We start from the raw sequence: 13,670 nt of genomic DNA, 5'->3' as shown, positions 1-13,670 counted from the left end.
GCTTTGGGACAGCATGAGGTTGTGAAAGATGCTATATAAATGCAAATGTTTCTTTCTTCTTGTGGGGAGGTGCCTGGTCTCCACCTGGAACTGCCCAGCATGGCAGATTCGAAATAAAGGGCTCATCGTGTAGGAAACTGGGGACAGACCACATCACATCACTCCACATTGGGAGCATTCCCAAGCAAGGCCATCAAATAAGTGCCGACACTGTGGGCCGTGGCAAAGTATTAGTGAAAAACACCGCGGGATGTGTTTGCTCCAATAAGTACAGAGACCATGAGAACTCTGATACACTTTGACAATACCCCTTGTACTTACTTGTGGTAATTCTCTTTCTTTTCCTCCCGCCAGGTTTTATTTAACTGGTGAATTTTTACCGCTACGTATCTTTGTTCTTGTAAATCGAATGCCTATTAAAAAGATTCAAAACATGGAGTAATTTCATTTTAAAACAGGACAAACCTTCTGAAGAAATTACACCGCTAATAACCAACAGCAAACACGTGTACACTGCAGGAGAGCCAATTTAAAATTTTCACTATGAGCAATGCATGTTCCAGTGCAATGACTGCAGAATGGGAGTAACTTCTTGGGGACATTTATGCTTCATTTACAGCTGAATTTTGCTCTCTGTTGCCTCCTCCTCTCCCCACCTCAAAGCTCCCTCGGGAAAAAAAAAATACTATTTCTGTAATTGGAGTTGGTTTAGACAGGCTCAGTTAGTGAACACATTTCATTCTTCCAGAGTATCAACCCTACCAAATTCCCATTACACCACTTAATGGTTTCTTAAGCAAGCCCAATGTCTTGGCTTCAACAGTATTCCTGGCAACCCGTTCCAGCCGTTGATCATCCGCTGTGTAAAGAAATTCATCCTGGTGTCGGTCTTAAACTTGCTCTATGCAACCCCTGACCTCGTGTCCTCTTCCCACTGCCCTGATGCATCTGGAAGCGTTGACCCGGCTTTAACTTCTCCAGCTGTTAAGTATCTTACAAACCTCTGCAAGGGTCCATTGAGATAGTCAAGTACACAGCAAAACCTTAAGTATGTAGACACCACAGTTCAGGAGACTGAGATGTAACATGAGTGTGTGGACGTGCTTGTGGGAGCTTTGAGTTGGAGGTATCTTGTGGCAATCTAGAGGGAGCTCTGATGTGCACCAACTTGTGCTACACTTGGATGGATGAGTTTCGTATGGACAAAGTGTGCAATTGATTTCTACTTCTTTCCTCAATTTTTTTTAAAGAGAAGGGTGGGGTTAGGGTAGCTGTACTAATTAAAGACAACATAATGGCAATAGAAAAAAGGGACACAAGTAATATTAAGATAGAAACAGAATCCATATGAATGGAGACAAAGTATAAGAACAGATCGATCACGTTAATAGGCACATTCTACAGATCACCTAATAGTGGAAGGGATGTGGAGGATGAAACATGTAGATAAATCTATGAAATGAGTAAAAAGCATTGAATAATAATCATGGGAGATTTCAACTACCCCCAAATAAACTGGCAAGAAGAGGTAGGGAAAGGGGAAAGGGAATGGAATTTTTAGTGTACAGGACTCCTTTCTTACCCAGTATGTGAGAAGCCCAAGAGAGGAATCACTGCTGGATCTAGTAATGGGAAATGAACCAGAGCAGATAAGAGAAGTAAGCGTAGGGGAACATCTAGGCAATAGCGATCATAACATAATAAGGTTTAAAATAATGATTGAGAAAGACATAAGTAAGACAAAGACCAAAGTAATAGATTGGAAAAAAGCTAATTTTGAGGGGATGAGAATGGAACTAGAGAAAGTAAACTGGGGGAAAAAAAAACTGATAGAGATAGAACAGTAGCTGGAAATATTTAAAATGGTCAACAGAGTTCCAAAAAAAAATGCCTCTAAAAAAGAGAGAGTGACATACTTAAGTCCAAAACTAGAGTCTTAAACTTAAATAAAGCCAATTATATAGGTATGAGGTGCGCGTTGTCAAAGATAGATTGGGAAATTAGATTAAAGGATATGACGGTTGAAAAGCAACGGCAAACATTTAAAGAAATAATTCAATATTCTCAACAAATATACATTCCATTGACAAATAAAAACTCCACGGGAAAAGTGATCCACTCGTGGCTAACTAAAGAAGTTAAGGATAGTACTAGATTAAAAGAAGAGGCCTATAATATTGCCAAGAAAAGTAATAAACCTGAGGAATGGGAGAGTTTTAGAAACCAGCAAAGGACGACCAAAAAATTGATAAAAAGGGAGAAAATAGAATATGAAAGTAAATTAGCAAGAGATATATAAACGGATTGTAAGAGCTTCTACAAGTATGTAAAGAGGAAGAGAGTAGCAAAAGTAAATATTGGTCCCATAGAGGCTGAGACAGGAGAAATTATAATGGGGAATCAGGAAATGGCAGATGTGTTAAACAAATATTTTGTATCTGTCATCACAGTAGAAGACATGAAAAGCAAACCAGAAATAGTGGGAAATCAAGGGGCTCATGAGTGAGGAACTTAAAGTAATTATCAGTAGAGAAAAAGTACTTGAGAAACTAATGGGACTAAAAGCCAATAAATCCCCTGAACCTGATGGCCTACATCTGAGGGTTCCAAAAGAGGTGGCTGCAAAGATAGTAGATGCATTGTTTATGATCTTCAAAAATTCCCTAGATTCTAGAATGGTCCCAGCGGATTGGCAGGTAGCAAATATAACCCCGGTATTCAAGAAAGGAGGGAGAGAGAAAACAGGGAACGACAGGCCAGTTAGCCTGACATCAGTCGTAGGGAAAATGCTGGAATCCATTGTTAAGGAAGTGGTAACAGGGCACTTAGAAAATCATAATATGATTAGGCAGAGTCAACATGGTTTTATGAAAGGGAAATCATGTTTAACAAGTTTATTAGAATATTTTGAGGATGTAACTGGCAGGGTAGATAAAGGGGAACCAGCGGATGTTGTATATTTGGATTTTCAAAAGGCATTCGATAAGGTGCCACATAAAAGGTTGTTACACAAGATAAGAGCTCATGGGGTTGGAGGTGACATATTAGCATGGATAGAGGATTGGTTAATGGACAGAAACCAGAGTAGGAATAAACGGATCATTCTCAGGTTGGCAGGCTGTAACTAGTGGGGTGCCACAAGGATCGGTGCTTGGGCCTCAGCTATTTACAATCTATAGTAATGACTTAAATGAAGGGACCGAGTGTAGTGTATCCAAGTTTGCTGACGATACAAAACTAAGTGGGAAAGTAAGCTGTGAGCAGGAACCAAACAAACAGTCTGCAAAGGGATATAGACAGGTTACGTGTGTGGGCAAGAAGGTGGCAGATGAAGTATAATGTGGGGAAATGTGAGGTTATTCACTTTGATGGGAAGAACAGAATATTTTTTAAATGGTGAGAAACTATTAAATGTTGATGTCCAAAGAGACTTGGGTGCCCTCGTACAAGAAACACAAAAAGTTAGTATGCAGGTACAGCAATCAATTAGGAAAGCAAATGGCATGTTGGCCTTTATTGCTTGGAGGTTGGAGTACAAGAATGAGGACGTCTTACTACAATTATACAGGACTTTGGTGAGACCTCACCTAGAGTTCTGCGTACAGTTTTGGTCTCCTTATCTAAGGAAGGATATGCTTGCCTTAGAGGTGATGCAACAAAGGTTCACTAGATTAATTCCTGGGATAAGAGGGTTGTCCTATGAGGAGAGATTGAGAAGAATGGGCCTATACTCTCTGGAGTTTAGAAGAATGAGGGATGATCTCATTGAAACATATAAGATTCTGAGGGGGCTTGACAGGGTAGAGGCTGAGAGGTTGTTTCCCCTGGCTGGAGAGTCTAGAACTAGAGGGCATAGTTTCAGGATAAGGGGTCGGCCATTTAAGACTGAGATGAGGAGGCATTTCTTCACTCAGAGGGTTGTGAATCTTTGGAATTCTCCACTCCAGTGGATGCTCAGTCATTGAGTATATTCACGGCTGAGATCGATAGGTTTTTGTACTCTAGGGGAAATCAAGGGATATGGGGATCAGGCGGGAAAGTGGAGTTGAGATTGAAGATCAGCCATGATCTTACTGAATGGCGGAGCAGACTCGAGGGGCCGTATGGCCTACTTCTGCTCCTGCTCCTTTTTCTTATGTTCTTAGAACTAACTAGCCAACAATGAAGCACCATGAATAAAGAGGTATAGGTAAATTTGAAACTAAAGAAAAAGGCATACACTAAGTACATAGACAATAAAAGGAGAGAATGACAAAAGGGAATGTGAGGGGGTAAGGAAAGAAGTCAAAAAACAAATAGGAAAGCAAAGAAGAACTATGAAATTAAATTAGGAAGGAATATGAAAAGAAATAGTGACTTATTCTTCAGACACATAAATAACAAAAGAAAAATCAGGATACAGGCCACTAAGGGATGCACAAGATAAACTCACAGGTAATGGCAGAAATATAGAATAGGTACTTAGAGACTAACAAGGTGGGCATGATATTAGAATAAGAGATCAAAAAAGACAAAGACATTTAAGATAGAAAGGGGGTGGGGGGGGGGGGGGGGGGGGAAGAAAAGATAATTGATAAACTAATCAAACTTAGAGAGGATAAACCCCCTGGTCCGGATGGATTGCATCCGTGAATATTACGAAGTTAGGGAAGAGATAGCAGTGGCACCATTACATACATATAAAAATTCATTAGGAACGGGAATAGTGCCAGAGGACTGCCGGACAGCTAATGTTCTATCTCCCTTTTTAAATATAGGAATAACAAGTCCAGGGAACTATCAACCAGTTAGTTTAATGTCGGTGGTAGGAAAGAAAATGGAAGCTTTACTCAAAGATGTAATAGAAAAACATCTAGAGAACGAAAATATAATAAAGAGTAGTCATCATGGATTTCAGAAGGGAAAGTCATGCCTGACCAACTTTACTGAAGTAACAAAAAGTAGACTAGGGTAATGCAGTAGATGTAATATATTTGGATTTTCAAAAGGCCTTCGAAAAAGGTACGCATTGTAGACTCATGACTAAGGTCAGAGTATGTGGAGTCAGGAGACCCACAGCAGAATGGATAGTAAGTTGGCTACAAAACAGAAAAGAGAGTAGGGGTTAAGGGTACCTACTCAGACTGGCAAAAAGACAAGAAGTGGTGTTCCACAGGGATCGTGGAACCGCTGTTGTTCATAATTTACATTAACGATTTGGACTCTGGAATCGGAAGTACAATTTCAAAATTTGCAGATGACACCAAATTGGGGGGGGGGGGGGGGGTGTAGTTAATACAAAGGAAGAATGCATCAAAATGTAAGAGGACATTAATAAACTTGCAGAATGGGCATGTAATTGGCAAATGAATTTCGATATATATGAGGAGTTGCATTTTGATAGGAAGACTACGGAGGCCATATACTGCTTGGACATTAAGAGCCTAGATGGGATAGGGGAGCAAAGGGATATAGGGGTACAGATATACAAATCACTAAAAGTAGTGACACAGGTTAATAAAACCATAAAAAAAGACACATCAAGCAGAGGTGCATTTCTAGAGGGATAGAAGTGAAAAGCAGAGAAGTTATGTTAAACTTGTATAGAACACGGAGTACTGTGCACAATTCTGGTCTTCATATTATAGAAAGGATATACAGATATTGGAGAAGGTGCAAAAAAGATTCACAGGGTTGATACCAGAACTCAGGATATACTTAGCAGGAAAGATTGAACAGGGCTCTTCTCTCTAGAAAAGAGAAGGCTGAGGGGTGACCTGATAAGAGGTTTTTAAGATAATGAAAGGGTTCAATAGGGTAGACATAGAGAAAATGTTTCCACTTGTAGGGGAGTCCAAAACTATAATATAAAATAGTAGTTAATAAATCCAATAGAGAATGCAGGAGAAACCTCTTTACCTAAAAAGTGGTAAGAATGTGGAACGCACTACCACAAGGGGTAGTTGAGGCGACTGGCAGAGAAGTATTTAAGGGGAAGTTAGATAAGCACATGGGGGAGAAAGGAATAAAAGGATATGCTGATAGGGTAATATGAAGTAGGAGAGGGGAGGCTCGAGTGGAGCATAAACACCAGCGAGGACCAGTTGGGTCAAATGGCCTGTTTTTGTGCTGTAGTTCCGATGTAACTTAAAACAAAATTAACTTCTTTTAACGTGCACCAATAATTAAAATAACATCCCAAAATTAAAAACCCAAAGCGTAGGAATGTACATTTTTAACATATTGCTTGTATTCAGCCTTTTGGTGACAACACAGCAGTCCACTTTTCAGGTGCTGTGATCCATCCCCCATTTAATCTGGGCCCCCTTGTTAATGAGGACAGCCTGGCCCACAGGTGCATCGCTTTTGCTCTCAATCGGCCCCCGGGAGGTGCAGAAGAGCAATACCCCTTCTTATATGATGGGGAGCTGTTAGTGCAAATCCATGTGTTACCATTTCTTAGCATAGTGCATGGCCACACTGACCAAGCTATGCTGTCAGACTGGAAAAAATGTTCTGCTCAATTTGATTTCTATAGTCTCAGTTTCCTGGATTTAAAGCAACATCACTGTGTTATAGGAACATAGGGACTGGAGTAGGCCATTCAGCCCCTCAAGCTTGTTCCTGTTGCAGATCATGCTCCTATTCTCGTAATAAACCCAACACTCAGCATGTAATGTAAAGATGAAACCATACCGGTCGCAAAAATTAACAGCACACTGCCTTGCAGGTTATGCTTTGTTCACATTTAATTGTGGTGAAGTGGTTAATCAGGAAAAAAGGATACGGATTCAAATCCAACCCAGAATGATGGGATGTAAGTCTCCTCTCTGATGGCTATAATGGTCTTATGTGAAATGGGTATGGCTAGTCTCAATCCAGTCCATAGTGCAGATGAGCTTACACCAGAAAACTGCCTCTAATTCAGTATACTCTCTCTAAAGGACATAGTACGTGTCGTGTAGTGTCTGAAATGGAAAGTGTTCCATCCTCTGCCAACATTCCACACTTTGATAAGGGCAAGATTCATAAAATTTAAAAAAAACTTCAGATGAAATTACATATTTTCTCAAACTGTTCAGCAAGTCTGCATGGAAGAACATACCTTGTACACTTCACTGAAACCTCCTCTTCCCAACAGATGTAGTAGCAAATACCTGTCATTTAACATGGGATGGTCTTTAAATCTGCAAGAAGAGCATTTTAAGACATTTCAAAGTCAAATCCTACAACTCAGACCTTTGTACAACCAGATGGGTCACTGGAATAACCCTCACCTGCACTGTGCTGTTACATAACTCTTTCAAAACAAGTCTAAATTACATCAGTGCATCAACACACAGCACTGTCCCCCATATACAGAGGCAGGGAGAGGCTAGTGATGTGCTGCTGTCCATGATCATTGAATCACTTAATTTCCTATCCCAGGCAATGCTGGCATGAAGGCACTGAGTGGAGGCCTGGCAATTCCCCAGAGTTCAGTTAAAAGATCAGTCACCTTGGATGGTTCTCACACACCCATCGTTACAAAGTGGTATTGCAGGGAGCTGGAAACCAAATAGCCTGCCTGATGTCTCAGCTGGGGATGGCATGGGACCCAAGAAAATAATGGAAAAAAGATAGTTTAATCTCAAGAAAAATACGATTTTCAGAAACCAACCAACTGAGTTGGATTACTGTCTGGTAAGCACATCATATGTTTAAACAATGCAAATACTCCATCTACAGGATTTCAGTAGTGTTGGTTCATGTTCTGGTTCCATGGATTTGAAACATCACTGTGTTGTAGATGATCATACTCCATGACCCTACTCTTGTAATAATATCACCTAGAAGGACAAAGGCAGCTGGTGCATGGCAATACTATCACCTCTAAGTTCCCCTCCAAGTCACACACCATCCTGACTTGGACAAAATCCAGGAACTCCCTACCTAATAGCAATGTGGGAGTACCTTCACCACACGGACTGCAGCGGTCCACCGTCGCCTTCTCAAGGGCTAACTAGGGATGGGCAATAAATGCTGACCTTGCTAGTGACGCCCACATCCCGAGAACAAACCATTTAATCTTCTCTGGAGTGCCAATAAAATACTGGCAGCCATAACTTTTTAAAATCAGTATCTAGTAGAAATATAAATATTAGCAGAAGCAATCCAAGGAGAGATACTAAATTTTCCTTGTTCTTCCATGATTGGAAGATAAATTAAACATTGTGGAGAGTCTCTGCTACATGAGACAATATAATTGCTCGTCACTTCTGCTATAACACGTGGAGGGATAGGCACCAAATTGTTATCTAAGGTGTTCCAAGTAAGGAACAAGACTGCAGCCCTACAAGCACACAGGAGGCAATACACTTATAGGACAGCTATAGCTGGATCAAGAACACTGTAGACTTGCTGGCCATTAATCACTTTTAGAAGGTTTAACTCCTGCTCAGTAAAACAATCCACATGTGCTGGACGCAGTGACAGCTTCATTGCAGGAAATTAAAAGTGATTCAGAGCTCTGGAATTCTTTAAATAGACTGGCAGTCTATAACTGCTAGTATGGAAAAGGCACCCACCATATATATGTGCCTGGTGAGTTGAAAGCAGCTCCTTTGATAATCAGCTTTCCATGCTGACATTTGAAGTTAAGTGTGTGGAATCCTGGTCAAGTATCTGGTAGCAGTCCATGAAATACATGAGGGAAGGAAAAGCTCTGCCTCTCATTTATCAGCTGTCCACCCTACCTCTGAGGCTAGAGCACATTACACAGGTCTCCTGGATAAGCCCACAGTCCTTCGGAGTTGCAGACTCCTGTTCCTGTTCCCACACGGCCAATTCCCAATAACTGGTCAGGTTTAAGGGGTCAGTGTGGTGCTTCCATTCTTAAAAAAAAAAGGGGGGGACGAAAGTGTGGTGGGAGCCAGGGTTTTTAAAAAAAAAAATAGTAATGGATAGATCGGACAGATAAACTTCTCACTTTAACTACATCTCTTACTGCCTCAATTTGCAGTTGTAAAACTCTGCCACCAAAAGAGTCCCTTTCTCACAATTGGAGACATGGTAGAGACAGCAATACAAGAGTGAAACATGGGAAAGTTACCTCAGCCTCCCCATACAAGGATATATATATAAAACCGTCCCCTTGGGGAGATTGAGAGACACATCGATAACTTACTGTGAATTATCTTCGTTGTGTATCCTCTTCAGTTCCCTTATGTGTAAGTTGCGTACTCTTTCTAACCGCTCTAGCTCTGCCTGTATCTCTGCCTCCTCCTGTACAAGAGCAAGGAAGAGCTTAGTGAATGAAAAAAGATAATCTAAACAAACAATGCCACAAGTTGGACAGTAAAATGGAACCTGCACTTAACACAGTGACAAAGTACTCAACAAAGTTAGAAAAAATAAATTTAAAAATAACTGCGCACTTTTAAATTTTCTAGTAATTTGAAAGTGATTATGGATTTCTTTTTTGAAGGAAAGGCACAGTAATGTCCATTTCGCCCGCTATTGATTGCACACCACTCACCCAAAGTCAATTAAGTAGCTTCAGGCCTGACTGAAGATATCTATACAAGACATTAACAGGTGACAGGAGGCACCTCCCTCAGCATGCCAGTAGCAAAAGAAAAGAACTCTTCCTGCAGTAGCTCGGCGAATGGTTTATTTAGTTTAATTACAAGATGCAGCATAGCACTGAGCCCTACAGACCATAAGGTCCCACATTTGATGTGCCGAATCAGCTCTCAAATAGTCAGCGGTAGTGGTGCTGCAATTCTCCTCAGCTGTGCTGGTGCATAGAGGAGAACAAGTTTTCACATCTGACTCCTGCTGGAAAGTGTACACGTGTGGCCATTAGTGAGGACAGGAGCAGGGTCAACTGCGGTGCCGTTTACACTCACCATCTAGCCTCACCCATGAAGAGTGACCACTTGGCTGAAGGACAGGAGGTGCCGTTGGCACAAGTAAAACTGTATGCCAGCAAGATTCGGCACCGTCAGTAGATGAGGGGAGGAAAGGATAAAATTCTCCGTAAAGTAACATCTTGCTCAAATATCCTTTCCGTGATGCGCAGTACATTGTTTCCCATACTGCTGTCACTACTGAATTTACTTCGCTCACTGGCAACACCTGATGCCGTAACACCAGCACTCAAGTACCAAGCAGGCCAACACTTGATCCATCAGGACCTCGAAACGTTTTGGTGGGACCAGGACCAAAGTGCTTCCGAGCTACTGGAGCATGCGTTTCGATATGCAACATCGATTTTCAAACTTTTCTGTGTGGAGGATTCCCTGCAAACACTGGCATACTCCCCGAGACTCCTTGAAAATATTAACACACTCCCAGAGATCCCTTGTCCCAAATTCCAAAACACGATCCGATCCCCCAAAAGGAAAACAAGAGCTGTCTTTTCAGGAACTTTAAATCAGTATACAGCTACATGGGAGCAAGTGAGAAAAAAAACCAAATCGAATGACTGACTGAAGCTGTCTTGGAAGCAGAGATCCCCTTATGGGCCCCAGTTTGGGATAGAATACAACCCCCTCTGGCACAGGAAGGCGGATCAACCCACCTTTTTTAAATGTCCTAATCTTAGTTTGAAGATTTCTTCCTGTTCATGGTATTCTGCTAAAGTCAACCTGCAAAAAGAAAACATACAGGTTATCACATTTCTGCTGAGATTATCTGTGATATCACTGGTTAGAGCACAACCTTGAGAGTATCACGTTGAATTTTCAATTCCTCTCCTAGCTCACGGTTTAAAAACATTCAGAGGCATTAATTTTTAACCTTCAGAGATTTGGTGACGTACATTGCAACTTAGCCTTGGATCTGTTCAAAATGAACTGGGCGATGGGAGAGGGGCTCAATTGAAGCCCAAGGTAGTTGCTACAGTAGCAGGGATTGCAAATGAAAAAAGGTAGCTCGATCTCAAATAATTAAATTACGTAGGAACACATCCATTTTTTTGAGTTTACAAACAACTCGAACTAATTCCACACAATTACTTCAAATCTATTTTTCGGCAAATATAAAAACATGGCAAAATTTTTCAAAATTTTAAACAATATTTCTGTACTTTGCTCCAGGTACACAAAAACTGTGCGTTGAGTTCAATCATAAAGCCCAAAGGAGATAATGCTGTACCGATTAGCAGATCAGCTTTATTGAGAGTAAATTCCCTTTTCTGAGATGGCTGAGAGGTAACCTAATAGAGGTCTTTAAAATTATGAAGGGGTTTGAAAGGGTAGACATGGAGAAGATGTTTCTGCTTGTGGGGGAATCCAAAACTAGGGGTCATAAATATAAGACAGTCACTAATAAATCCAACAGGGAATTCAGGAGAAATTATGCAGAGAATGGTTAGAATGTTGAACCCGCTACTACATGGAGTAAACGAGTTGATTAGCCTAGATGCATCTAAGGGGAAGCTATATATGCATGAGGAAGAAAGGAATAGAAGGATATGTTGATAGGGCGAGAGTACGGTGAGAGGAGGATCGTGTGGAGCATAAACACCAGCACAGACCAGTTGGGTTGAAGGGCCTGTTTCTATGCTGTAAATTCCATTTTATAAAGAATCTATGAAGAGGAAACCTTCCCTGTGGTGTCCAAATCTTGACCAGGTATTATGAGAGATGGAAGGGACTAAACGGCATTTATATCAGTGTTGAAGAAACAGACTTCCTGAAGGAGGGCAGCCTATCTAATTTCATGATGCATCATAGATCTGGTATTTGATGCAAGCCTTGTGCCCAGTGATATGAGCAATGTTTTCCATCTGCACTGTTGTGCTTTCTTCCAGTCACTCTTCTGTGCCATCAATTTTTGGTGCAGTTATGAGAGGTTCATGCCATTTGTACATTTCAGTGTTTAAAACAAAATTTGTAAAGAAAAAAAAAATCTAACCCAACAATGTCCCCAGGCACCTACACTGATAGCAGATCCCTAGCAAGCCACAGGAAATAGTCTCTAGAAGGTGGTGTCTATCTATCAGAAGTTTAATGAGCATTACAATGGAAAGTAACATTACACTTTATGAATACGCCACAAATATCCAGAGAAGCTTCCATCAAATCACAAACCCAGAAACCCTGCAAAAGGAGAGTCGGGACGGCCCAAAGTGGCTCAACTTAAGTTGCAAATTCCTGCACCAATCTGCTGGGATCACAGCTACAAACAGGAGGGCTGTTATTAAATATAGTCAAACTGTTACATTGTTCATTGGGACATCCTGAGGTCGTGTAAGACACTATATAAATGCAAGTTCTTTCTTCCTTACATCATCTTTCAACAAAGACATCTAAATCACCTATAGTGTAGAAAGTGTCCAGGATTCATTCAGACCCGCAACTTTAAGCGACTTAGTTACAACTATCTTCCCAATACCAAAGAACGAGCTCCTTAATATTCATTATATCCGTTGCTATCCTTTTATAATAATCAGATAAATTTATAGAACAAAGGTTTCAGCACAAGTGCAGACTCTGAATGCTGTCAGGCAAATAGAGCACTTTTGGCATTAGTGAAAGATCATAAAAAATAGGACCGAAAGCATCAATCACTTGACTGCACACTTTAATATCAGTTTGTTTGCAACCTGACTCACGTCTCATTTTCTGCTCCGTTCGCTTTGTTTTTCCTCTGTTTCTGCTCATTATTTGTAGGCGGCATCGGACACATGGCTGGCGGTTTTCGTTTTGCTAGCAACTTCCTCTGTCTCTCAATCTCCTCTCGCTGGGTATTTATCCGCTCTTGTTGTCTGTACAAACAAAGCATTAAAAAGGTGCATTAGAGACAGAGAGAAAACTCCAGGGGAGAGGGAGTACATGTGGAGGAGGGCTGCTGAAATCATCCAACTGTGTCAACAAGTTTCAATGAAACAGCAACGCAAAACAGCACGTATGCTTTAAGATTAAAACAATGAAGTGGTTTGCAGGAGAATAAAGTGCTATGTGGTAGTAGTTTGCAGCAGCAGTTTAAAATTGCAATAAACTTCATTATGAGCACCTATACAATAACACCCCCCCACAGAAATTACTGTGAGCACCCATACAGTAACATCCCCCCACACACAAATCACTATGAACACCCATATAATAAACCCCCCCCCACACGTCATTGAGCACCCATACTGTAACACACCCCACACACATCACTATGAGCACCCATACAATAAACCTCCCCCACACAAATCACTATGAGCACCCATACAATCGCACTCCCCACACGTCACTATGAGCACCCATCTAATAACACTCCCCACACATGTTACTATGAGCACCCATACAATCGCACTCCCCACACGTCACTATGAGTACCCATACAATTACCTGCCAGCCAGGTTTGAGTTGCCACCTAAAATGGTTCCAGTTTGAAAATCCACACTACATGCACATCTATCAGCAGGGGGGCTATTTCCTACAACTCTACAGCTTGCTGTTAATTAAATCGTGTGGGAGGGGGTGCAGTTTCTATCTGCAGTTCCTGTTATTTTGTTTCTCCTTCACATTTCTCTTCCCTAAAAGGTTTTTTCTTTGTTCCAGCTCTCTCTCCCAGTCACTTCTTATCACTAGTTTGAATTATTCTTGTCCCGCATTGATCAAAACCCCTCGTATTGAGTTGCAACTTTCTTGTTTCATTATTTTGCCATCCTCCTTCATCCGCTTTCCTTTCATTTTCTGCTGGTTTCCTGATTG

General features: G+C 41.1%; 1 protein-coding gene across 4 annotated transcripts in view; it reads right to left on the bottom strand.

The window, feature by feature from the left end:
• tlk2 (tousled-like kinase 2) overlaps positions 1-13,670 on the bottom strand; it is a 116,978-nt gene that overhangs the window by 25,724 nt on the left and 77,584 nt on the right. For all 4 annotated transcript variants that reach the window (XM_067969108.1, XM_067969109.1, XM_067969110.1 and 1 more), the window contains 5 exons: positions 12,581-12,733; positions 10,544-10,610; positions 9,146-9,243; positions 7,085-7,166; positions 322-413 (listed from right to left, as the gene is read on the bottom strand). In XM_067969108.1, coding sequence (XP_067825209.1) covers positions 322-413; positions 7,085-7,166; positions 9,146-9,243; positions 10,544-10,610; positions 12,581-12,733 — 492 coding nt within the window. The remainder of the gene's footprint in view (positions 1-321; positions 414-7,084; positions 7,167-9,145; positions 9,244-10,543; positions 10,611-12,580; positions 12,734-13,670) is intronic.

Source organism: Heptranchias perlo, chromosome 30 (assembly GCF_035084215.1).
Source record: "Heptranchias perlo isolate sHepPer1 chromosome 30, sHepPer1.hap1, whole genome shotgun sequence".
Taxonomy (NCBI): domain Eukaryota; kingdom Metazoa; phylum Chordata; class Chondrichthyes; order Hexanchiformes; family Hexanchidae; genus Heptranchias; species Heptranchias perlo.
The sequence above is the reverse complement of the archived record's forward strand: the minus strand, read 5'-3'. Positions and strand labels throughout refer to the sequence as shown.